The sequence below is a fragment of the Nyctereutes procyonoides genome, unplaced genomic scaffold, assembly GCF_905146905.1.
Source record: "Nyctereutes procyonoides isolate TBG_1078 unplaced genomic scaffold, NYPRO_anot_genome, whole genome shotgun sequence".
Classification (NCBI taxonomy): domain Eukaryota; kingdom Metazoa; phylum Chordata; class Mammalia; order Carnivora; family Canidae; genus Nyctereutes; species Nyctereutes procyonoides.
The window spans coordinates 46471900-46496551 of record NW_026575126.1 but is presented as its reverse complement, the minus strand read 5'-3'; the positions used below and the strand labels follow the sequence as shown (position 1 = coordinate 46496551).

Genomic DNA, 24652 nt, shown 5'->3' with positions numbered 1-24652 from the left:
GCCTGATGTGGGGCTCCATCCCAGGACCCTGGGATCATGACCTGAGCCGAAGGCAGACACTTAACCGACTGAGCCACCCGGGTGCCCCGTTTTTAGATATACAGTTCAGTAGGTTTTCAAAAAATATCTTCCATGTCTCCATGTAAAATTGTGAGCATATGGAGTACAGTTACAATGGGTAGCATTCAATCAAGTGGTCAGACAATAAGTGGTATCAGTTCCGTGGCTGAGGGATTCATTGTTCAGGACAACCCCCAGGTACCAAGTGGGTCTTCACCCCGACGTGCCAAGCCTGGGTGACTGGGGAGATGACGGACCCTCTGTTGGGGGAGGAGAGCTGGTTTTCAGGAGAGATTGGAAATGGGTTTTAGGCCAGATGAGTGAAGATTAGTCACTTTGGAGAAGTGAAATCCTAGGGCAGTGAAACCGCTCTGTATGATACCATAATAGTGGACACGTGTCCTTATCCATGTGTCTGAACCCATAGAAGGGACACTGCCAAGAGTGAACCCTGGTGTTAACTCTGGGCTTTGGGTGATGATGATGTGTCTTCAGGTTCATTGATTGTAATAAATGTGCCTCCCTGGTGGGGATGTTGGTAATAGAGAAGGATACGGGTATATATGGGGTATATGGGAAATCTCCCTATGTTGTTCTCAATATGGCTATAAACCTAATACTGCTCTAGAGAAAGAGTCTTTTTGTTTTTTTAAAGTGATATTAGTTATCTCTTAAGATAAGAGATATCTCTTAAGAGGCAATTTTTGGGGATGGTTTTCTTTTTCATCTTTAGAAAGACTGTTGTCTTTGGCAATAAGTACACGTACACACATGTACATATATACCCATAGTGCTATTGGGACATCCAAGTTTTTTATTCATGGTGGGCAAAGTCTTTTTTTTGTTTGCTTTACAATCCTAACCTATTTTATTTATACTGTGTAGCCATATGAATCTCTGACCCAAACCTCCACGGCCTTGGGGGCAAAATGAGAAACTAGTGGGACCTTTCTGAACATTTATCAGGGAGTGATAGGTCCTGGCGATTTCAATGATTTATCCTTTGAAGGTATTTGGCATCCACCACCTAGGATCTAGAACCTTCTGCTCAAGGGAGGGATCTCTCTGCCTAGCCCCCAGCATGGGGCTGTATATTGTGCTGGGCCCCAGAACTGCTTCGTGGATTGGGGTGCTGGTGAGATCCTGGGGTGTCCTAGGAGAGGTCACTGGCTCATGGGGCTTTCTGCTTCAGCTCCAAGACTTCCAGGCGACATCCGTCCTGGGGCCCAAGGTGGCAGCTCTGAAGGCATCGGATAATTTAAGGTAAGACACGAGGCCTTGCTCCTGAGAAGTCTCAGATGGCCTTCCCTTACTGGTGGACCGAACTCACCTCCTCTTTCCCTGCCCGTCACCCCCAGCATGCCCAGATTTTGTTTGTCAAGCATCCTCTGGGCATTGTCCTTGAGTACATTCTGGAAGACACTGGGTACTCATTCAAGCCCACCCCTCTCTCCTCCCCGTGTCTGCTGAGATGGGGCTTTTCTTGGATTCTTGGAGACCCATGGCCTTTCTCTTCCCATGCTAAGCCTCACTTTTGTGACCTGGCCAAGCCTGGAATCTCTCTCCGGCTGGTTTCCCAGGACTCCCTGACAGTGGCCTCTGTGGCCTCAAAGCTCAGTCCAGCTGCCAGACTGAAGACAAGCCCATCTCTGCAGATTCCTCTTCCTTTTTTATTGCAAATTCATTTGTTAAAAAAATAAAGCCTTTGTGCTGGGGTGCAGGGAGGGGGGGGGATGCGGCCAAGGGGCAGATGGATTCCGCTGAAAGGCTTCGGGTGGTCCCCTCCATGGGGGCAGTGCGGCCTATTGTCCCTGGGCTCCTCATCAGAAATGCTAAGTCAGAGGGCTGGGGCTTGTCAGCATCTTGAGGCCACACTGACATTTGCTATTCTGGAAGGGGCGGGCACCATTTGCATTGCTCTGGCGCCAGGCCTGACGGGGGGGGGGGGGGGGGGGGCTACCTATCCAGAAGGCCCCCAGATTTCAGGTGGAGCTGGAGAGGGGGCAGTGACCTTCAGGGAGGTACAGGAAGAGCCACTTCTGTCCCTCCAAATTCTGCTTTGCTGGCTAGCTGCCGGAATTTAGCTCTATTCCACCCCCACACACGACAGTGGGGACTTGGCTGCCTGTCCCCTGGCCCTCCCATCCTCTCACCTGGCAGATGCAGGACACAGGCTTCTTTCAGCCAGGTGAGGGGTGGCAAGACAAGCATCGGGCTGAATTCTGGTCCCAGCTCCTCCCTGACTTGCTGTATGATCCTCTCCAGGAGCTTCCCCTCTCTGGGCCTCTTTTCCTCCTCTGCACAGCGATGGGATCTCAGGTCACTCCCTGCAGGGAGCTGGTGGGGGGGGGGGTTCTGAGACCCAGGACACTGGAGCCAGACTTCCTGGGTTTGAATCCCAGCTGCCGCCCCAAACACATTACTTTCTGGCCCTGAGCCTCAGTTTCCTCCTCTATAGTGGGGTGGGGGCGATGCTAGGTACCTCCCCAGATGGCTGGGAAAATGAGAATCTTCAGAATTCAGAGAGCTCTTGGAAGCACAGTTATCTATTCTTTGAGGTTGGGCACACCCAGGCACCTTTGGTCTAGGGGTTAATAAGTCCTCGGGGTGGGGAGCAGTTTTGAGCAAGGAATTGGCAGCCCTTATGGTCGATTCAAAAGTTATTGGGGAACCCAGCTGGAGGGAAGCAAGGCTATGTGGGAGATGTGGGGGTACCCTGGGGGGGGAAGGGTTGTTCCTACGTGGACTGACCTATAGCAGGAGGAGCAGGGATTCCGCGGCCCCAGCTAGGAACAGGTGGCCTGGCTCCTGGGAGGGCCCCCATCTGACTGGCCCCCACCTGTCCCCAGCGCCATCCTGAGCCAGAGCCCCCTGCCCTTTGTCCTGCGGGCTGGGCGCGTGGCCCACCTGTGTCCCCGCCGCACAGAGCCCCGCTGGGCGCTGAATGTGAAGCGTGGGGTGCTGAGCCTCCTGCAGGGGCTCCCTGGAGCCAGTGACCCCCAGATCCTTGAGGAGGTGAGGCCTGGAGCCTGCAGGGGTAGGGAGGTAGAGGGGTAAGGGGGTGTGGGGGTGGGAGCAGGGGGCCCACAGGGGGCTGACGGGGTCCCCGCACTCTCCCAGGTGGATGTCCTGGGCAGGTGTCCCACCACGTATCGGCCACAGGGTGACCAGCTGCGCAAGACCAAGGACCTGGCGCGCTGCTCCCTTCGCCGAGTGCGCTCCTCCCTGCTTGCCCAGGCCCTGCCTGGGGAGGAGGTAAGTGTCCTGGGCCAGCCTGCCTTCCCCTCCTACCTCTTCAACTCGCCCCCCTGGAGGGTCTACACTGTCAGCCCCCAGCCAGCCCCCTGCTTTCCCTCCCCTCCCCCTCTTTCTCCTTCCCTCCAAAGCCTTCTGCTCCCTCCTCCCCTCCCCTCCCATCTCCCTCCTCCCCTCCCATCTCCCTCCTCCTCTCCCTCTTCTTTTCCCCACTGCTCCTCTCTATAGCCTGGAACCCCCCTCTTCCTGCCCCCCCCCCCGCCCCCAGCCCCTTGCAGAGAACGGGTTTTGTTAATAGCACATTTCTAGGGAAGGATAAGAGGTGATCCTTGGGGCGGTGAACTAGTTCTATACAAAGTCTTGGTGTCTGGAATCCCATGCAGCTGCTGCTGCTGTTTCTCATTTTCAAACACAGGTTTTCTGACTTGCCCTGGAGTTCCTGTTCCTGGGACTTTCTTGCTTCCCTTGTGCTCTCCCCCCCACACACCCCCATCAGTCTTTGCTTGCCCTGCTGGTACCACAGCCCAGGTTGGAGGGGAAGCTGAGGTCCAGTGTTGAAGCCCCCAGGGTACCCCAGCTCGCTCCCTCCAGCCCCCCAAGGGCCCCATCAGCTGGGTTCTTTCACTGCCTGGGCCTCCCCTGAGCCCCTGTCTCTCCCCACCCTCCATGGTCCAGCAGGCTGGTCTGGCCTCCCGCCTGACCTGCCTCCAGAGTTTCCAGGCTGGCGTGCTGAGGGAGGCCTCCTGCACGGAGCTGCACACCCTGGGGCCCCTCTCTGAGAAGGCAAGTGCTGTGCAGATGCGGACGCTTTCCTCGCTCACCCTGCTGCGTGAGATGTCCCTGGATCCAGCCGTCACAGGTGACCGAGGGTGGATGTGGGGACCCCTCAAAGGAGCCCCGAGACTTCCTTGGTAGAGGGGCTCAAGCAGGCCTAAGCTCTGTCCCTGTCTGTCTTGAACTGTTTCTGAAAATGGCTATCTTCAGAAGAGTCAGCCTCTTTTTCTAGAAGTTTCTGCTGGCTCAGATGGCTCAGGCTTGGTCTGACCTTCTCCCTGGGTCATCTTCAGTGGAGATAGAATCTTCTGGTTTGGGACGCCTGGGCGGCTCAGTGGTTAAGCATCTGCCTTTGGCTCAGGGTGTGATTCCGGGGTCCTGGGATCGAGTTCAGCATTGAGCTCCCCGCGGGGAGCCTGCTTCTCCCTCTGCCTGTGTCTCTGCCTTTCTCTGTGTCTCTCATGAATAAATAAATAAAATCTTAGAAAAAAAATATTCTGGTTCCCTGATCTTGTGGGAGAATATTATCTTCCATCTGAGGACCTGATCATTTTGGGGGGCAAGCTGACTCAGGTCTTCTGATTTGCTGGGAAGTCTCTGCCGACGCATAGCATTCCCTGGGGCTTGGCTCTCTCCTCTAATTTTGCCTGGAAAGAGAGAAGCAAGGCATGCATCTGAGGGAAAAAGATAATTTTTCATGATTGAAAAACTATTTCTCTGGGTAATAAAAATGATTCTTATTGCTGACACTTGGGAAGGATTTACTGTGGGCCAGGGGCTGTGCCGAGTGTTTTAGGTAGATTATGTAATTCAGTTTTTATTATGAGCCCATTAGGAAGGTACTGTTATTAGTCACATTTTCAAATACAGAAACTGTGCCTCTGAGGGGTAAAAGGGCTTGAAGTCACACAGCTAGTGAGAGCCAGAACCGAGACTCGAACCCCCAGCTCTGCTCTGTAGCTCTGGCAGGTGGCTCTTGTGTTTCTGAGCCCGGGCTCACTGTACCACCCGAGGGAGAGAACCTGGCAGGTAGGACCGAAGCCCTGGGGCTTCCCAGCATCCTCTCTGGTACATGGAACACTGGCTAAGGCCCAGGCTGACCTGCCTCCCGAGCTCTGGGCACCATGCTAGCAGGGACTGGGCATCTAGCTAGTTGTGTCAAGACTTTCTGGCTCCCCACTGAATTGAATGAACCTTTCATCTTTTTTTCTTCTTTCACTAAGATATAAGTGGTTTTATTTATTTATTTGTTATCTAAAGATTTTATTTATTTATCTGACAGAGAGCTAGAACCAGAAAGCATGACAGGGGGAATGGCACAGGGAAAGGGAGAAGCAGGCTCCCTGCTGAGCAGAGAGCCCAGTGCGGGACTCGATCCTAGGGCCCCAGGATCATGACTGAGCTGAAGGCAGACCCTTACCTGACTGAGCCACCCAGGTGTCCTGGTTTTATTTATCTACTCTTAAAGATTTATTTATTTACTTTAAGAAAGAGAGTGAGTGAGCAGGGGGAGACAGAAAGGGGGAGAGAGAATTTCAAGCAGACCCTATGTTGAGTGCAGAGCCCAACACGGGGCTCGATCTTATCACCCTAAGATCGTGACCTGAGCTGAAACCAAGAGTTGGATGCTCAACCGATTGAGCCTCCCAGGCGCCTCCTAAGTGTTTTTGGTTTCTTATTTTTAAATTAAAAAAAAATGTTAGTTTGCCTGCTGTACATTTAACCCATTTAAAGTGAACAATTCAGGGCAGCCCAGGTGGCTCAGCGGTTTGGCGCCTGCCTTCAGCCCAGGGCGTGATCCTGGAGTTCCAGGATAGAGTCCCACGTTGGGCTCCCTGCATGGAGCCTGCTTCTCCCTCCGCCTGTGTCTCTGCCTCTCTCTCTCTGCATCTCTCATTAATAAATAAATTTAAAAAATAAAATGGACAATTCGATGGCCTCTGGTATAGTCAGAGTGGTACGCCTACCATGGAAGTCAACTTTGCAACATTTTCATCTCTCTGCAAATTTCCGGCCCATCTGCCATCATCCCCGTGTCCTCCCAGCCCCTGGCAACTGCTCTGCCTCTCTGGATTTGCCCAATCTGGACATACCATGTAGAGAGAATCCTATAGCTTGTGACCTCCTGTGACTAGCTTCTTTCACTTAGTATGTTTCAGTGTTTGTCCACATTGTAGGAGGTGTCCGACCTTTTTATTTCTGAATAATCTTTGATTTCATGTTTTCTCTATCAGTCCCAAGAGGGCTTTGGAGTTAGCCTATTTGACTGTCCCCCACAGATGGGTATAAAAGTCGTTTCCCATCTTTTGCTGGTAGCAGCAACACTGCCATGATTTTCCTAGTGCATGTCTCCACCCCGCCACACCCCTTGTCAGGAGCATGCAGAAGGAAGCATTGGTAGGGCTGAGGCTGGCCCTCAGGGGAACATCTTCTCACGCTGGCATTCCCCCATATGGTCATCCCCATCCAGCGCTTCCCATATCAGATCCAGTCGATGGAGATGTGACTCCAAGCAGCCTGTTGTACGAATGGGAGGAAACACAGTCTCAGGCTACAGTGGTCACAGCGGCCACGTTGGTGAGGAAGCTGTGCCTGGCTCAGACCACGAGTTTTGAGGTAAGCGCTTTCTCCAGCCCTGGGCTAGAATCTGGCCTGGATCCCTGGAACACCTTTTTTTTTTTTTTTCTAAATCCTTTATGGTCCTCCTCCTACATGTTCAGGATCAGGGCTACTATGTACAGTTGCACAGGTTGTGCTCTACAAGGCTGTGCCTGGTTGCAAAAGAAGGGGAAGAGATCTAGCTGGTGTGTGTGAAGCCTTGTACCCCCGTATAGGTGGGGTATGAGCAAAGATGAGGCCTTTCTTTCATCTGTCTATAGACAAACAGTCCTGTTGAGCCCTCAGGCTAGCTTTCTGAACATGGTAGCCAGGTGGCTTAGTGACCACTTTGGAACTGGGAGTCTAAAGCAGAAGATACTAGAGTTGAGACCTGGCGTGGTTGCTTTAGAATCTAGGGGAAAGCTCTGAAGAGCTTGGAAAGGACCAGAGTCCAGAGTCTGAGCCCTGGAGATGTGTCTGGGGAGCACCCTGCCCAGCCTCACTGGAGCCGGACAGTGAGGACCAGTGGGACCGGCTCCTGCAGGGTCTCATGGTCAGGGTGATTTCCAGAACATTCTAGGCACACAGTGATCTTTGTCCCACCAGCCCTGTCTTTCACAGCTCTGGGGGCCACCACCAGTGATTTTGGAGATGTTCAGTGCAGCCACTATTTCTGCCCCGTCTCGGTGCTGCTCCTGACTTAGCGTGTGAGCCAGGGCCTCTCTGGGAAGGCATGAGAGATGTGGGGGGTTTTCTGATTCAGGCCCCAGCGCCTGTGTGCTGAGAAGAGCACAATGGGGTGTTTTGCCTCTGATCCCGTAACAGCCTAGGAGGGTTCACATTATAGTTGTTTGTTTATTCTGGATAATACCTGCCTCACTGGCTGCTTACACAGGACCCGGGATTTGGGGAACAGAAATAGGTTGTTTAGGGGATGTGCAGAGCTGGGCACCATCTCCAGTTGTAGGCACGGTGCCAAGTGTTCCAGGCACCCCTCGCTTCCCAAAGCTCAGCTTTCCTGGCATCATTTAGGTGTGGGGGCTTCTGGGATATACAGATGCCCAGACCCCAAGCCTTGGTATTCTGACCTGGCAGGTGTGGGCTGGGAACAAGCATCTGAGGGCACAGCTTTGGGGGTCTTGGTGTTTCTCATGTAAAGTCAGGATGCAGGAGGATGTTGTGAGGCTGTGCCCATCCAGCCATTGCCCTCAGATCCAGGAGTGCCCTTAGGCTGGAATTCTTTGCATCAAGGGCCCCTCTGGGTGCTGTGCCTTTGTGAGGTGAAGCATTTGTTCAGGAGCTTAGAGTGGGCCAGAGGCATTAGGTGGGGGTTAATTTGCCTCCATCCCTGGGGGCTGGGCTGAGATGACCTAGGCCCCTGTGTCTTGCTCAGCTTCAGGGGTGCCTGGGGTGTTTGAGTCAGGACCCACAAACACCTATAAACCAGTGTCCTGGGCCCTGGAGGGACAAGTAGGGCAGGGACAGAAGTAGGGGGCCAAGGAAGCTCTGGAGTGGGGTGCAATTTTAAATGATGGATGGTCCAGGAGGCCTCCCTGGGGAGGTGACCTTCAGGAGAGGTGTGAAGGAGTGGCAGGATGTGGTGGTGGTGGAGGGAGGGCAACAGCGCAGACACTCCAGGGCAGGACCTGCTGCTGGGGGAGTTAGTCTGAGCAGCAGGGTGGGAAGGGGGGCGGTGTGGCTGGGGCCTGGTGCCGAGGGCCAGAGGGGGACCAGGTCAGCCCCTTGGAGGAGCACACAGATCATTTTTCCTTGGGGTAGTGGGGAGCCTTGGAGGGTGTTGTACAGAGGACGGAGGTCACGATCTGATGGACATTTTAACACTGGTGCTCTGGCCAAGGCTGGAGAACAGACTGAGGGCAGGTGGGATGCTGGGAGCCCAGCTCAGGGGGCTCCTGCAGTAACGCGGGGGGACATGAGGGAGGATGGTCTGGGGTGGCAGTGGGAGGTGGGGCGGGCAGGGTCAGATTCAGACAGACACTGAGAAAATACATATTTTTATAGTATTTTGAGTACGTAGAGACACTATCTATTGATTGTATTTATTGGCTACATATTAAGCATATAGTAGAATGTATTGAAGAAATACATGTGTATACGTGTGTGTGTATACTGGGTGTGTCTTGAACACCCACACACACATGATATAGTTTGTGTACCTCTGGGTATATAGCAGAGATACACCTGCAGCTGGCTTTTCACTGTTTTGTGAGCTGGGAGGCAGGCTCCCAGCTTGTTGATGAGTGGCTCTCCCCCACTGGGGGTTTCCTGGGAGTCAGAACAGCCCAAAGAGAAGGGCCATCTGCCTCCCTAGGTGGTGCTCCAGGCCACCACCTGCTAAGTCACCAGGCCAGCTGTCAACCCTGGCCCCACAGGTTCTTACCTGGGTGCTACTGTCAGCTTGGACCAGATCATCCTGTATGGCGGGGGATATCCTGTGCCTTGCAGGCTGTTGAGCAGCACCCCTGGCCTCTACCCACCAGATGCCAGCGTCACCCCTTCCCTGGTGGTGACAACCCAAAGTGTGTCCAGGTGTTGCCTGGTGTCTCCCCTGGGAGCACAGTCACCCCCTTTGAGAAGGGCCTCCTTGTGGCCTACGTGCCAGCTGTCGTGCTGCTGAACCTTGTGGTGCTCTGGGAAGCCACAGGACAGGCCCACTTCCTCTCCTCTGGCCCCCAGAGCACCCTCTGACCCCCTGACCGGGCATTTTCCCTGGCAGAGGGGGCTCAGGGCGAGGCATCCCCTCCTGGAGACTGGCACGCAGGCAGCAGAGGCCACAGGGCGGCTGTTCTGGATTTACAGCTCGAGAAAGGAAGTCAGTTGTTCCCACTGGGAAGGTCCCCCGGGCTGGGGGTGGTTGCTGAGGACCTTTTTCAGGGATGCCTCATTGCACACCAAGCAGTTCTTTGCCACCGTCCCTCCCAGGGCTGAGGGGACCCGCCTGGTTGCCCGGGGGACCGACCTCCAGGGCTTGAGCTTGGAATGCCCTTGCCCGTCCCCATTGTTGCTGGGCAGGAGACAAGATTGGTTTTTCAGTCTGGAAACAAAACCAGGGACTCCGTGTTCAATAGAGAGCAAATTCCCCAGCCTGACCCTCCCGCGGAGAGGCCCCGGAGCTTCATCATGGGGGGCAGCGGGCCGTGTAGCCAGGAGCATCAGTCTGGGATGGGGTAGGGGTCACCCCCCTCCAGGGAGGATGCCAGGGGGAGGGCACGGCTCGCGGTTACCATCCGGCCTCCTAAGCATCGGAAGCCCGAGTCACCGGCCTTTATTAAGTGCCTACTGTGTATAGCCAAGTGTTGGAGAGACCGTGTAGACAGACCGTGGTGCATCAGGGCTGATGGTAGGAATCCTGCGGGCTGCTTGTTAAACAGTCATTATTCACGGGTGGGTCAAAAATAAGTCGTGTTAGGGCAGCCCCAGTGGCTCAGTGGTTTAGCGCCACCTTTGGCCTAGGGTGTGATCCTGGAGACCTGGGTTCGAGTCCTGCGCCGGGCTCCCTGCATGGAGCCCGCTTCTCCCTCTGCCTGTGTCTCTGCCTCTCTCTCTCTTTCTATCATGAATAAATATATAAAATCTTAAAAAAAAAAAAGAAGTCGTGTTAGAAATAAAAGTAATGAGTACTCAAGGCCGTTGCTTGCCCGTGACCTCCAGGTCCTTTGCACCTGCTGTCACCTCACCACATGTGGAAATAGCACATGCTCTGGCGCTGTCACGCTGCTCTTCCCAAGCCCGCGTCCAGGGCCAGCGCAGGGGCAGCGGAGAGGCCGCGGTGTGAGAATCGGCACCAAGGAAGCCAGAAAATGCTACAGCAGGCTTTCCTTATTCTTGCATTTTTGTTTTTGTTTTTGTTTGTTTTGTCATTCTCCCCATCCTTCCCCCAGCCCACTGGCCCGGAGGACACTGGTTAAGAGTGTGGGTTTAGGAGCTAAGTGGCCTGGGTTCATCTCCTGACTCTGCCACTTAGGAGTGCTGAGGCCATGGGCACCAGACTTAAGCGCTCAGAGTGTCTCGAATCTTCTCTGTTAAGTGGGGCTGGTGATAGCTGCTCCCCGTAGTGCATCACGATGGTCAGATGGGATGATGCAGGCACACGGCCTAGGATGGTGCCTGCATACAGTAGGGGCTCCGTACGAAGTGGTGGGTGCTGGTGCTGGTGGTGCTGTTACTGTGTTCTTGTTATTAGCGGGTAGGCTTCTCGCTTCTCTCCCTGCTGGAGGGGAAACCGGGATGACCTGCCGAGATCCATTCTGCTGTGCCTGGCTCTGGAAAGCTAGTCCCGATGCCCGATGCTTGGGGCTGGAGGCCTCCCCGGAGGAGGAAAAGTTCTCCAGGGTGGACACCGGCCTTCCCCAGGGGGGAAGATGCCCGGCCAGGCACAGCAGTGTGCATACTTGCTGGGGGGCTCAAAAGTGTGCGTGTCTAGGCCCAGAGAATTGTGGGTGTTGCTGGGGAAAGGTAGCCCCCAGATGGAGGGAAACAGATCTGAGCCCATCCAGAAGGCAGGCAGCAATCCTGGAATGGAGGGGCCCCGGGATGGCTGCCCCAAGCTGGGGTGACAGAGAGTCTTTATGACTGATGGCAGTTGGGGCCAGTCATGACAGTGGCAGTCACCCCCACCCCCGCCCCCAAACACAGGGGCCTGGCCTGTGGGCCCTGTGTGAAGAAGTAACAGCAGGCCAAGGGTAGCCCAAGGGTAGGCAGGGTGCTCCCAGCACCAGAGGACCCCTGGCCAGCCAGGTGTGGGTGCAAGGCCCAGTCCTGGCCTTGGCCCAAGCCTAGGGGCAGCGTGGGGGCTGCCAGCAGGGAGCCTGGACCAAACCAAGTATCTGCTGAAGCCTAAGGAGTGCGTGCTCTTGAATACAGTCCTTCATGTCCTTGTGCATATTTGGACACTCAGAGGCTGTGCTGGTCAGGCCTGCAGACAAGGTTCGGAGCCTGCAAACCACCCATTATTAGCCATCGCTGCTCATACTTCTGAAGAACATTTACTTTTTTCTTTTTTCTCTCATTTACCTATTTGTGCATTAAAAATAACAAAAAAGATGGTCACCTCACTAACTGTATGAAATATGCTAAGACCCCTGTAATATCTAGGTCGTGGCCACATGAACACTTACTGAGCTTTTACTAGAGCGTAAAGCCCACAAGTGCAGGTATCCTGTCTGGCTCCGAGCACAGAGCCCAGCACGTAGTTGGTGCTCAATGAATACTTGATAAAGAATTTAAAAAGGGGGTGGACTGTGTGCCAGGGATTCCGTGGAGAGAAGTCCAGATACATGGCCTCATTTCGTCGGGTCTTAGGATACCTTAGGTGGAGGGGCGCCTGGGTGGCTCAGGGGTTGAGCGTCTGCCTTTGGCTCAGGGCATGATCCCGGGGTCCTGGGATCGAGTCCCACATTGGGCTCCCTGCAGGGAGCCTGCTTCTCCCTCTGCCCTATGTCTCTGCCTCTGTGTGATAGATAGATAGATAGATAGATAGATAGATAGATAGATAGATAGATAAACTTAAAAAAAAAAGAGCTACCTTAAGTGGAAAATGCTAATGCATTCTGTTTGCAGTCCTGTCTGAAGGCAGGGAAATGGTTGAGATAACCCTGAGGTCCCCCCGTGCCCCCCCCCGCCAGGTTGCCTAGTCTCTCATGCTGACTCCCTCTGACTCCCAGGCTGCAGAACTGTTCCTGACACTGGTGTCTGAGCTCCAGGGCCTCTCCCCAGATGAGCTGTTGGCCCTGTGGCGACAATCTTCCTTTAAATGCCGGGACAACTGGTAAGGACCTTCCTGCGGGGACGTGGGAGGTGGGGAGGGGACCAGGAGCTGGTTGGAGGTCCTGGTGGGGCTGGGTGGTCTTGACAGTGTCCCAGGTCCCCACTGGGGGTGGATGGTGATATCGCATCTCCTCTCATCCCTGGGATATTGACTTGTCTTTCAGTCTGGGGATGGCTGCCAAGAAGGTGATTAAGCGGGGAGCTCGGAGGTTCCCACGGACCGAGCCCTCTTGGGACTAAAGCTGAAAGGCCCCGCAGTATAAATACAGGCATTGTTCCCTCCCCGACTGGGACCCTCTTGCGGAGAGCTGGAATTAGCATTCCAATGTGCCTTGGGTACCCCTCTAACCATAGGTGGGGGTGTCGGCCAGGCTGGGATCCCACCACCTGGACCCTGCTGATGTGAGGCCAGCAAGGGGGGGTGTATATAGAGACCCCGGGGTCCACTGGGGGGGCGGGGGGGTAGGGGGTGTCTCCAAGGAGCTCCATGAGCTCAGGGCTGTGCAGAGGGGAAGCTTGCAGTTCCTTCCCAAAATCTAGCCGCTCTTCCAGGCCCCTGAGATCCGGACCCGTGACTTTCTCAAAGGCTCCTGAAAAGGTCTCCAAAAGGTTATCAGCTCCAAAATACGAAAGGAAAAAAAAAAAAAAAGCCGTGCAAAATCAGCATTACCAAATGTCTAATTGACTGACTGCAAAACCTAATGGCTAAGATGCTTCGTCATCTTCTGAAACCCTCTCTTTTACTTTTATTTTTTAAAGACTGATTATTAGAGAGAGACAGACAGACAGACAGTGCATGGGGAGGGCGAGGGGCAGAGGGCGAGAACCTCAGGCAGGTTCCACGCTGAGCACGGAGCCCGACATGGGACTCGATCTCACAACCCTGAGATCAGGACCTGAGCTGAAATCAGGAGTCGGATGCTTAACCAACTGAGCCACCCTGGTGCCCCTGTATTCCCCCGTTTAACCCCCACAAGGACCCCGTGGGGTAGGTGGCTTTATCATGTTCCTACTTTACATTTGTGGCAGGAAGTCAAAGCACAGAGCAGTTAGGAAACTGGCCCAAAGTGACGCAGCAGAGTTGGGATTTGAACCCCAGTGGTCTCTGCTTCTCCATCCAGTACCTCTGGGCTTAAATATGTGATGTTTGACTTAGGCACAGTTTAATTATGTCTCCTGTAGAAAAGGGCCTGGAGTCTTCAGGGGGAACTGCCTGTTTCCCGGGGACATACCCTGCCTGCTACCCTAAGCTTTCCTACAAGCCCGTGTCTCCCCTGTCCAAATAGATGTTGGGAGTCAGGGAGGTGGGGAGACTCATCCCAAGCCCAGGAGTTTCTGAGAAGACACATGCTCTTCGAGTTCTCTTGCCCCTGCTGCCGCCTCTGCTTCTGGCCAGACAGTGGTCCCCAGGGCCCAAAACTATAGGGAAAAGAGGAGATGCGAGGGTGAGGGGTGGAAAGAACGGGTAGGATGCTGCTGAGACGAAGTGACCTCTGTGTTCCCAAGGACTCTCGGGCATGTTGGTGGTGAGGGGGGCTTGTTCATCGGCATTCCCATTCCCCAGATGAGCAAGCTGAGGCCAGAGACTGTTTATGGGCAGAGGGTATGTATGTGGGTCGGGGTGGGGGTCTGACCATCTGCAGTCACGGGTATCCCTCACCAGGGTGGGGGTGGCCCCGTGCACCCACAGCTGTGCACCCTGCTGGCTCATGGTGTCTCATTTCTGCTGTGACCCGGGAACCCACCTCCCCTTCGGTTCTGTCCCCACTCAGAGCCACTGTTGTATAAAGGTTGAGAACATCTTCTGAGCTTCTGAACCTTTCTGGAATCTTGAAAAAGAAAAGAAAAGCAGAGGCCTGATGTTGACCTGGGGCTGAGGGCACAAGCAGCAACCTGCCAGTGGGTGGCTCTGGTTCGGTGCCAGGGTCCTTGCCCCTCCTTCGTGACCGTGGCAGGTTTTAGCAGAACAGTGGACAGGGCTCCTGTTGCCCAAAGCTGCGGGTTTCCTGAGCGGGTGGACCTGGCAGGGTTTGGACTGGGCTGCCGTTGTCCCCGTGGACCCTAAAAGCCAGGCTGCCCGGGTCCCAGGCCCAGCCCCTTCCGAGGCGTGTGTTGTTGAACACGTGCCCGGTCGTGCTGCCTGGAGCCTCCTGGCGTCCCCGGGATGACTTGAGTCGGCCTCCAGGTGAGGCCTGGAAGGTGCTCAGGACGCGCGGGCCGCCTCCGTGACGTCCCTCGGTGTCCCTCCACCTCAGGCAGCCGCTGGTGGACGCCCTGCCCTCCTGTGGCACCGAGCCCTGTGTGGGCCTCATGAAGGACCTCATCGTGTCCGGGGAGGTGGAGGTGGACCAGACGGAAGCCTGGCTCTGGTCACTGGCCTTCATCCCGCAGCCCACGGATGCCATGGTCCACATGCTGCTGGTGAGCCCCCTGCTCCCCACCTGGGCCCCTGTCATCCCTTCCCCACTTGGCTGCTGATTGCACACTGGGGGTGACCTGCTTTGATCGGGGCTTTGCACCAGCACAGAGAGGTCTTGGGTTCGAGTCTCAGCAGTGTGATTCTGAGCAAGTGACCTAACCTCTCTGGGCCCGTTTTCTGATCTGATTGACGGGAAGGGAACCAGTGCCTCCCTCCTGGGCTGGTGGTAAGATGCAGGAGGATGTGTGTAAACCGATTCTCCTGGGGTCTGGCACTGAGTCTGAGCCTCGTAAGTGAGAGCTGTTCCCGTTATCGGAAACAAATACGTCTACCGAGTCTTGAGGCCAAGAACCGTGTGTGACGGTGGGCCAAGGGTTTCTAACAACCCGGCGGTCCTGGGTAACCGTGACCCTGCCTCTGGGACTGAGGGGCTTTGAGGCATCCGTGTTGCAGGAAACTGAGGCCCACAGAGGCTGGGCAGCTCGCCTGGGGAAAGGTGGGTGCTCCCTCCTCCTCCACGGGCTGTGTCCTCACTCGCTCTGGGGGCACTGTCACTTGTCGCTCCTCACCCTGCTGTGCCAGGCTGGCAGCGGGTGGGGATTCAGAGGATATCGCAGGGAACAGGGGTGAGCATGCCGGTGATGGGCCAGTCAGGGTCCCCAGGAGCAGCAGAGACCCCTGCCTCGCCAGCAGGATCTTTGGGTCTCTTGTGCTGGTCAGGCTGGGGCTCACTCTCTGGGCAGGCAGAGGGTAGGGAGCGCTCACCCCTGACCCCCGACCCCTGACTCTGGGGTTGGCTGTGTGGTTGGCTCGGCTCAGCAGGCACTGACCCAGAGTGGGGCCTGGGCTGGGTTGCCAGGGGCATTGCCCACGCTTCATGGCCTGGCAGGTGATACTCTGGCTACCTGCAATGCTAGCCTCTCCGGGACCCTCAGGGCTGAGTCAGGGCTGGCAGGCTCAGTCTCCTGGAGACCGGCCCTCCCTCCCTGCCCCCCCTTTGTTTGTTCTGTACAAGAGAGGTGACTAAGTGTGCAGACTCCAGTTCTAGACTCCCAGATTCGATCCCAGCTCTGCCCCTTTGACCTCCAGCCAACCACTTGATTTTCTGTGCCTCAGTTTCTCCATCTATGTGGTAGGGGTAACACATAGGGAGACTCTGTGGATTCATGCGTTGTTGGGATGTGTGCCAAGTGACATGCATGAGGCTGGTGTTGCTGCTGTGACTATGTCAGAGAGATGGGGTGAGCACAGCCAGTGGGGTCCCTTGGCTCACAGAGGCCAGGATCTCCTTCAACTGCCTCACTTGCCCTCCAGACCAGGGCTTGCACCTGTCTGGACTGGTTCGCTCATTCTCTTGTCCAGTCCACAAGGATGCATGAGTGCTGGGGGTGTGCCAGGCGTGTGCCAGGCATGTGCCGGGCATGTGCTGGGGATGCAGGTTGCTTTTTTGCAGCCTGGAAGGGGTGGGGAGTGGGAGAGGAGAAGGCTCCTGCGCCCTGGTGTAGGAGTGGCTGAGGATCGGGGCGGCGCCCTGTTGAGCACGAGCACCTGGAATGGGCCCCTGGTCTGACTCAGCCTGGGCCCAGCTGCTGCTGCCGCTGCCACCTGAGCCGGATGGGGAGCGCAGTCTGGCCCCCAAAGGAGGGCCGGGGTCTCCTGCTCCTCAGGGACAGACCCAGCGGACCCCAGCATGTGCCCGAAGGCGGGGCAGGTGTAAGGAGAGTTGACTTTTCAGGCAGTTTTGGAGCTGGCCATAGAACACAGCTATTATGAAAGATTATCTAAGCCTGCAGGTAGAGAAATAACATTAAAAGCCAAGGAGACCTACTGCCTAATTCTGCTGCAGCGCCGCATCCCTGCCCTTGGGCTTATTTTACGGTGGACGTGCACCTGCCACATGACAGCCACGCCCCGCTCACGGGGGCTCTTCCTGCAGCGAGCGAGTGGCAAGCACTGCGTGGGAGCATTTGCACCGCAGAACTTGGCAAATGTTACCCGTGAGGACTTTTGCTTCCCCCCCGGGTGGGTGGGGGGGTGGTTGCTAACCATTTAACTCTAACACCTCTGGCCACTCCGCCGTGTTCTGCTCAGAGGACCTCACCACCCCCACCTTGCTCCTCCAAACTGGTGAGCCCAGGGGTTCTCATCCTCGGCGCTGTTGACACCTGGGGCTGTCCTGTGTTATTAGAGCGCCGTCAGCAGTGTCCCTATTCTTGGCCTGCTGGATGCCAGCAGGTCTGTTTCTCCGTTGTGACAGCCCAGACTGTCTTCAGACATCATCAGGTGTCCTGCGCTTGGCACGTGTCAGCCCAATGGCACAGTCCTCCCTCCTGGATACACAGAGAGGGCCACCTGGGTGCTTTCGAGCGTGCCCAGTGGACAGATCCCACCACACACCAGTTCCTACAGACTCTCAGGGTGGGGGGCCCAGCCCAGGCCTCTGGATTTTTTAGGAATCTGTGTGCACCAGGGTACGGGCCCATCTGTACATGGCAAAGCCTCTGAAGGGTGGCTCAGGTGGGGGCCGGTTTCTGTTCCCAGCCGCTCCTGCACACCTTGGGGGCCAGCCCCACCGCCTTCCTTGGTATCTCGGCCCTGGTGCACAACCTCTGTGCCTCCCTGGACGGGCCCTGTGGACAGCTGCCTGGTGTCGGCTCCCTCGTGAGGACCCTGGGACAGGCCTTGGGTGCCAACTGCACCTTCCAGGAGCCCTCGGACGCTGACCAGGTGAGGATGAGCGGCATCCCAGGTGCAGTCCCATGGTGGGGCCCGAGCCATGCAGGGGAGCACCCTCCTCCCCAGGCCTGAAGCCCTTTTGCCATCTCGTTCCAGCTCCGGCTTGTGCTGAAGGCGATTGGCAACGCGGGCCTGGCGGCCACAGCTCTCAGCCCCTCACTGAGCACCTGCGCGTCTCAGAGGGGCTGCCCCCCCGAGGTCCGCCTGGGGGCCATCCAGGCCTTCCGGAGGGTCCCCTGCTCTGCAAACGTGAGCTCCTGCTTGTCGTTCGCTGGGGTTACGATTGGGTGGCCGTGGCTCTCGAACCACCGTTTGCTAATTCACTTCTTTGTTCATTCATTCATCATAGGTATACTGAGCTCCTACTATGCGCTGGGCCCTCGTGTGAATAGGTGTCAGGTCTCTGATGTCACGGAGCCTGTCTCTGGTGGGAGGCAGTTACTTAGCGACCAAACGCACAAACAAACCTATGGTTGCAAACCGTATAGAAGCCGTCCTGTGCTGCAAACGCTCTAGTTCAGGGGTTTGCAGGCTTTGGACCACAGGCCACATCCTCGCTGGCTGTTTTGTACACAGCACTTTGCTAGAATGCAGCTGCTCCCGCTCATTTATGTGTTGCCTGTGGCTGCTGTCTTGCTACAACTGCAGAACTGAGCAGTGGCAGGAGAGTGCATGGCTCACAAAGCCAGAAAAATTTACCATGTGTCCCTTTGCCAAAAAGGTTGCTGATCACTGGACTAGTTGCTCCCCTATGACTGTAGGTCAAAGCCAAAGTCCTTAGAGTGACAGAGCAGTCCCGTGTGCTCTGACCACGGGCCCACTTAGCACCTCTTGGCTCCATCTCCTACTTCCCTCACCCCACCCCGGCTCTCCAGCCACACCAGGCTGCCTCTAGTTCCTCAAACACTTCAGGCCCACTTCTGCCACAGGCCCTTTGAACATGCTATTCTCTCTTCCTGGGATGTGCTTCCCCTGGGCATCCCCAGGCTTCACTTCTTTACCTTCTGCAGGTTTTTGTTTAAAAATCACTTTCACTCTGGGGTCCCCCTGGGCTTTTCCACATAATCCTTTCCTCTTTTAGTATTTATCACCTAATGGGATCTATATTTCACATCTTAACCTTGTTTGCTATCAGTCTCCTGACACGAGAAGGTGAGCTTCAGGTGGACAGGAGCTGGGCTTGTTTTGCTCCTGTCACCTAGCACAGTGCCAGCACATAGTAGGTGCTCAGTAAATATCTCCGCAAGAGTAGATGGGTGGGTGGCTGTGCTATGAAGGAAAGCAGCAGGTGCTGAGGGAGAAAGTCACAGGGGGAGGGAGGTGGCTTGTTTAGGAAGGGGCCAGGGCAAGCCAAGCCCTCTGGAGAATACCTCCTGTGTGTCAGGCACCGAGCTGTTTTTATAAATAAAGTTGGGTTGGAATGCAGCCATACCCGTCTATTTACCTGTTGTTACCTGTGGAGATTGGTGAGCCCCTGGGCTGGGGCTGGGGGAGGAGGGGTTTAGTGGTGACCCTACCATCTCCCATAACCTGCCTACAGGTGAGAGGGTTGGAGAGGCCTCCTGGGGTGGAATTTTGTGAGAGCTGGGACAAGGCAGCAGGGCCATCCGCTGGAGCCAGAGCAGCTTGGGGGATGTCATGCTCCAGGGTAGAGGCGGGTGGAGGTGGATGGGCTCCAGGTGATGGCCTTCTCTCTGCCCAAGCCAGCGATCTGTGCTTTCCCGTCTCTACCAAAATCCGGAGGAGGATGCTGAGATCCGCATCAATGCCTACCTGGCCCTGATGAGATGCCCTGGTGAAGAGGTGTTTGCCCAGGTGCGGCGCACCCAGGCAAGCGAGCAGTCCACCCAGGGTGAGCAGTGGCAGCTGGAGGAAGGGGTGTGGGGCTGGCCCGGAGCCTCCTGGTGGGTGCAGGGGTTTGGGAGCATGCTCTTGCTCTGTCTCCCAGATGCTCTCCTAACCTGTTCCTGTTCTCCTTTTATTGCCATACCACCTGAACAAGTGGCCTTCTGTGCCCCCCACCTCATGTGTATGTCAGTTGGATGACCTCAGACCAATTGCTTCTCCTCTCTGCTCCTCTGTTTCCTCATCTGTAAAAAGGACTGGATGTCACTGGCTTCCCTGGTAGCTCTGGCCACTTCCTGACCTAGTACCTGGGAGACCAGAGACAGAGGAAGGATAGTATCTGCGAATCTCAGATCCTTTCTGGGGTCAAGGAGTTTCATTTAAACAGGGGCCTCTGGCCATAGTTTTCCTGAACTTAAAAGCAAAACTTTAGAAAATAAGATCAACTGATTTTTCAAAAATCTTTTCCATGCTCAGTGAGTTGAGTGTCTGGAGCCTGACAGCCTGGGTTCAAATCCCAGCTCAACTACTTCTTTGTTGAAGTATGCATGCCTTTGAACAGGTTACTAAACCTTTCTGAGCCTCTGTTTCTACATCTGTGAAATGGAGATGATAATACCACCTCCCTCATACAGGGAGCATAAAATGAGTTAATACACACAGATATTGAGAGCATCTTAAGTGTTGCATGCGTGGCTGTTTAGAATACGCATTGCATTTAGAAACGCAAGTTTCAGAGCAGACAGGAAAGTAGAAATGGAAAATGAAAGCCCACCTTCTTCTTCCCCTGGCCCTTAAGTCCCATTTCCTGAGGGCATTCACTGAGAATAGTTCTCTTGTATATCCCAACCGAACTTGTAGTGCATAGACGAGCTTGTCCATGTAGCTCCTAAACAACAGCATCTCAGGATCATGTTATACTTGCTATTGTGCTCCTTGCTTTTGTCTTTGGTGTTTCTGGGGGCTCTTTCCACATCAGAGCATGTGGACCCTTATGTACTGCTGCATGATATGCTACTAGGACCTTGTACCATAATCCATTTTACCAGTCCCCACTGATGGGCATTTCAGTCATTTCTGGGTTTTTGCTATGAGAAACAACCGGCAAGATGGAACTTCCCTGCATATCCGCCTTTGGACCCTTGTGCTAATCTAGCCATAGGATAATCTCCCCAGAGGACAGACAGCCAATTTAAAGGTGTACACATGTCAAAGTGATGCTGCTGAATTACCTTCTAAAGAACTGGTACTGCTTGAAGATGCAACTGTTTTTTGGCTGTTTCAGGGATGGGGTGAGATGTGTGTGAGATAGGAGGAGAGGGGGCTGTTTTGCATCAAACAGGCCACTGAGCCAAGCCCCATCACTAGGGAACCAGCCAAAGGGCTCAGCCTCGATGGAGGCCCTGGGTATAACAGGCCTGTGTGTTGCCCAATAGGAACGAAAGACAGACTCCACTTTGTTCCTTGGTGAGTTGCTCTAGAATCTTTCTGTTGGGCATCCTGAGAGCCTGAGAGGTTTGGGGGTTCCCAGTTAGACTCTAATATCCCTTATTGGACTCTTTCCTGTCAGTGCTCTCATTTGATTTTTTACCCCTCCAGAGAGCCTGAGAGGGTCCCCTTGACGAATTGCATGTCACCATTTTCCCAACCCTGAAAGATACTCAGGTCTTTGGGTCCAGGCTTTGTCTTGATTGGTCTGCACAAACAGGCCTGGAAGATGGGTTGCTATTTTATTTTACAGATGAGGAAACTAATCCTCAGAGAAGTAGAGTAACCATCCAGAGGTCACACAGCTCCTGAGTGGTGGAACTGAGATTCAGACTTGGGTCTGTGAAGCCAGAGCTTTCCCTACGGTGACTCTTTTCCCTTCAGGAAGGCACATCAGAAAGCTGTGCACAGGCTAGATTCCTAAGTCCCATTAAGTCAGTGCTGGGGCCACTGTTTCTGGAAGAAAATATGGATAACTAAGCTCCAGAGAAGCCCCTGGTGTGTAGAAATAGCAGGACTCAGGAGAAGGGCTCAGGGGGGCTGTTTTCTCTGGGCTGTGCCAGCTCCAGATCCATCTGTCCCCCACTTCCTCTTCCCTCCCCTCCCTGCTGGCCATGACTGAACTCCAGTGGGCTCCTTTGTGTGGAGTCACCTGATGCAGCTGCTGGAAACTGATGACCCTCTGAAGAGAGCTCTCCAGGAGGCCCTCCCTGAGGACATCCTGAGCCAGGAGTTCCAGCCGGAGACCTGGAAACACTCATCCTATTCTGATGTCACCTTCCGCTCAGGTATGGCCTTCCTGGGTGGCCTCTGTCTTGCTCTGGGGCCAGGAAGCCTTGGGGACCTGGGAGCTCTAACTCTTGAGGACATGTGGATTAGAGATGCTCTTTCCCAAATGTCACCTGTTCATATGTAAATCGGCATCAATTCCATTGCCTGCCTGTGAATTGGAGAACTTTCTTCCCTGTGTTACAAGGAGATTAGCACCCAGCTGAGGCTGTCACCTCCTTTATCAGGATGAAACAGAGCATCCAGAAGGAAACCGTGTTCTAGCCTAGGCACCTAAACAACCTCAGCCACTCCGGAAGTCTGGGGGTAGAAAGTGGGGTTCTCTGGCTGCCCCCTCTCTGCCTGCCAGCAGGTGTGGGTACATCCGTGACCCTCCTGGCCTTCCCTTTGCCCTTGATGAGGCTTAAGGCTGAGACACGTGTCCTGCTGGAGAGGACACACCATGTCTTGCCCTGTCTCAATCTATAGCCCCTCAGTGGTCAGATCCTGGTGGTGAGGGGTAGGGAGGGTACTGATCCCCTCTCTTCTCCTAGTGTCTGGCAGCCTGGGAATGAACCTGGAGCGGACCCTTCTCTTTTCTCCAGCATCCTTTCTCCCCCGTTTTGCCATGACTAACCTGACCATCCATGCCCTAGGTCATGGCTTCAACCTCCTGGAGGTAAGAGAGGGCCTGCCATAGTCTCTTCTAGACTCGGGGCCAGAAATGATCCCATCCACCTCTTGTCTGTATTGATCCACTCCTCCATCCATCTACCCACTCATCCATCCATCCATCCATCTCTCCATCCCATCCCTTCCTCTCATCCATCTCTTTTATCTCACTAATCTCTGTACCTTCCCACCCATCTCTCTATCTGCCATCTCACCTACCCATCCATTCACCTATTCTCCCAGCCAGCCAGCTGCCTACCCAGCCATTTGTCCATCCATCACCCAGCCATCAATATAGCTGTATATCCATCTACCTTCATGCATCATCTACCCACCCCCATTCATCCATTTATGTAGCTCCCCACCCATTTCCCCATCAACCTCTCACCCCTGCATCTATTCATCTATTCTAGTAATCCACACACACCGCTGTGCACCCATGTACTCATGTATCTATCCACATATCCATCCCTACATATATCTACACATACATACAACTCCCCATCCATCCATCCATCTATCCATCCATCCATCCATCTGTCATCCTTCTCCATCTATTCATGAATGTGCCATTATACCCTCTCTCCACCTACCCTCTTCCCCACCCATCCATCCATCCACCCACACTTATCCACCCACTCACCATTGTACAAATATCTGTCTTCTAACCTGACATGTGCCAGGTGCTGTGCTAGGTTCTGAGAATATGACAGTCAACAAGAAAGACCTGATCCCTGTCCAGAAAGGTAGATAAGAAACGAGTACATATTGAGAAAACAACAGCAACATTAAGTGTTGCGTTCAGGAAGGTGAAGTTTGAGCTGTGATCTGAAGAAGGAAAGAAGGAGCATGAGCAACCTAGTGAAGAGCTGAGGTAAGAACCTTCCAGGCAGGGGCACCAGGATGTGCAAAGTTCCTGTGACAAGAAAGGACTTGATGTGTCCCAAGAAGCAGAAGTAGACCAGGGAGTGAGGAGAGAGGTAAGATGGGAGGGCAGAGAGGATCAGGACCACGTCATAGGAAAGTTTTAAGCTGGAGAGTGATGTGACATGATTTGAACATTCTTTTTTTAAAAATTTATTTATTTATTCATGAGCGATAGAGAGGGAGAGACACAGGCAGAGGGAGAAGCAGGCTCCATGCAGGGAGCCTGACGTGGACTGGATCCTGGGCCCCCAGGATCACACCCTGGGCTGCAGGCAGCACTAAACCGCTGTGCCACTGGAGCTGCCCATGATTTGAACATTCTTGCTGTTGCATGAAGAATGGATTGTGGGGGTGCAGCAACAGAAAAAGGGGTATCTCTGAGGTTCTATGTCCAGCAAACTTAAGTGTAATGGATTATCTTGGGGCCCTTCCATTTCCTTCCATTTCCCGGGCCCCCGAGACTTGTCCGAGGGAGGGTGCTCTCTGTGCCCTGTCCTGACCCCTTCTAATTTATGGAGAACAGGGAGTTTGTCCAAATATTGCCAGCTAGGGGCATGAGCTTAGATCTGCCAATGGCTGACCTTCTGGTGACTTCTGGACAAATGCTCTTGGAGACATCTGGGTGGAATGATGGAAGCACAGTAGATGTAAAGAAGAAGGGAAGAAGGGAAGGTGGCTGGAAGGATAAAAGGATGGATGGATGGATGGATGGATGGATGGATGGATGGATAGATGGGAAGGATTAAAGAGTGACTGAACAGATGGGTGGATGGATGGACAGATGGAAGGAAGGAGGGACAGAAAGAAGGACTCACTCATTCATCCATCAAATTTTGAGAACAAACCAGGCCAGCTGTATTAGGGTTCTCCAGAGAAATAGAACCAGCAGCGTGTATTATATCTAGAAAGAGATTTATTGTAAGGAATTGGCTCACACGATTATGGAGGCTAACAGGTCCCAATATCTGTGGTCAGCAAGCTGGAGACCCAGAAAAGTCGATGGTGTAGTTCTAGTCTGACTCTGAAGACCTAAGAGCCAGTAGTATAGTTTCAGCCTGGAGGTTTGAGAGCTGGAGAGAGCTGATGTTTCAGTTTTAGCTGAAGGTAGGAAAAGAAAAATGATCTCCCAGCTCAGAGGCAGTCAGGAGGAATTACCCTGTAGTTGGGGGGAGAGTCTGACTTTTGTTTGACTCATGCCTTCGACTGATTGGATGTGGTCCACATGCATTATGGAAGACACTCTGCTTGACTCAGTTTATTGATTTAAATGTTGAATTCAGGAGAGTCCAGGTGACTCAATCGGTTAAGCATTCAACTCTTGGT

General features: G+C 54.2%; 1 protein-coding gene across 1 annotated transcript in view; it reads left to right on the top strand.

The window, feature by feature from the left end:
* The first annotated feature begins 1141 nt into the window (after nucleotides 1-1141).
* LOC129519850 (uncharacterized) overlaps nucleotides 1142-24652 on the top strand; it is a 123652-nt gene continuing 100141 nt past the window's right edge. Inside the window, 13 exon segments of the mRNA XM_055340682.1 lie at nucleotides 1142-1195; nucleotides 1253-1323; nucleotides 2910-3075; nucleotides 3181-3315; nucleotides 3994-4174; nucleotides 6560-6705; nucleotides 12372-12475; nucleotides 14730-14895; nucleotides 17435-17620; nucleotides 17726-17878; nucleotides 19337-19481; nucleotides 21592-21750; nucleotides 22285-22409. Of these exon segments, the coding sequence (XP_055196657.1) occupies nucleotides 1142-1195; nucleotides 1253-1323; nucleotides 2910-3075; nucleotides 3181-3315; nucleotides 3994-4174; nucleotides 6560-6705; nucleotides 12372-12475; nucleotides 14730-14895; nucleotides 17435-17620; nucleotides 17726-17878; nucleotides 19337-19481; nucleotides 21592-21750; nucleotides 22285-22409 (1791 nt within the window).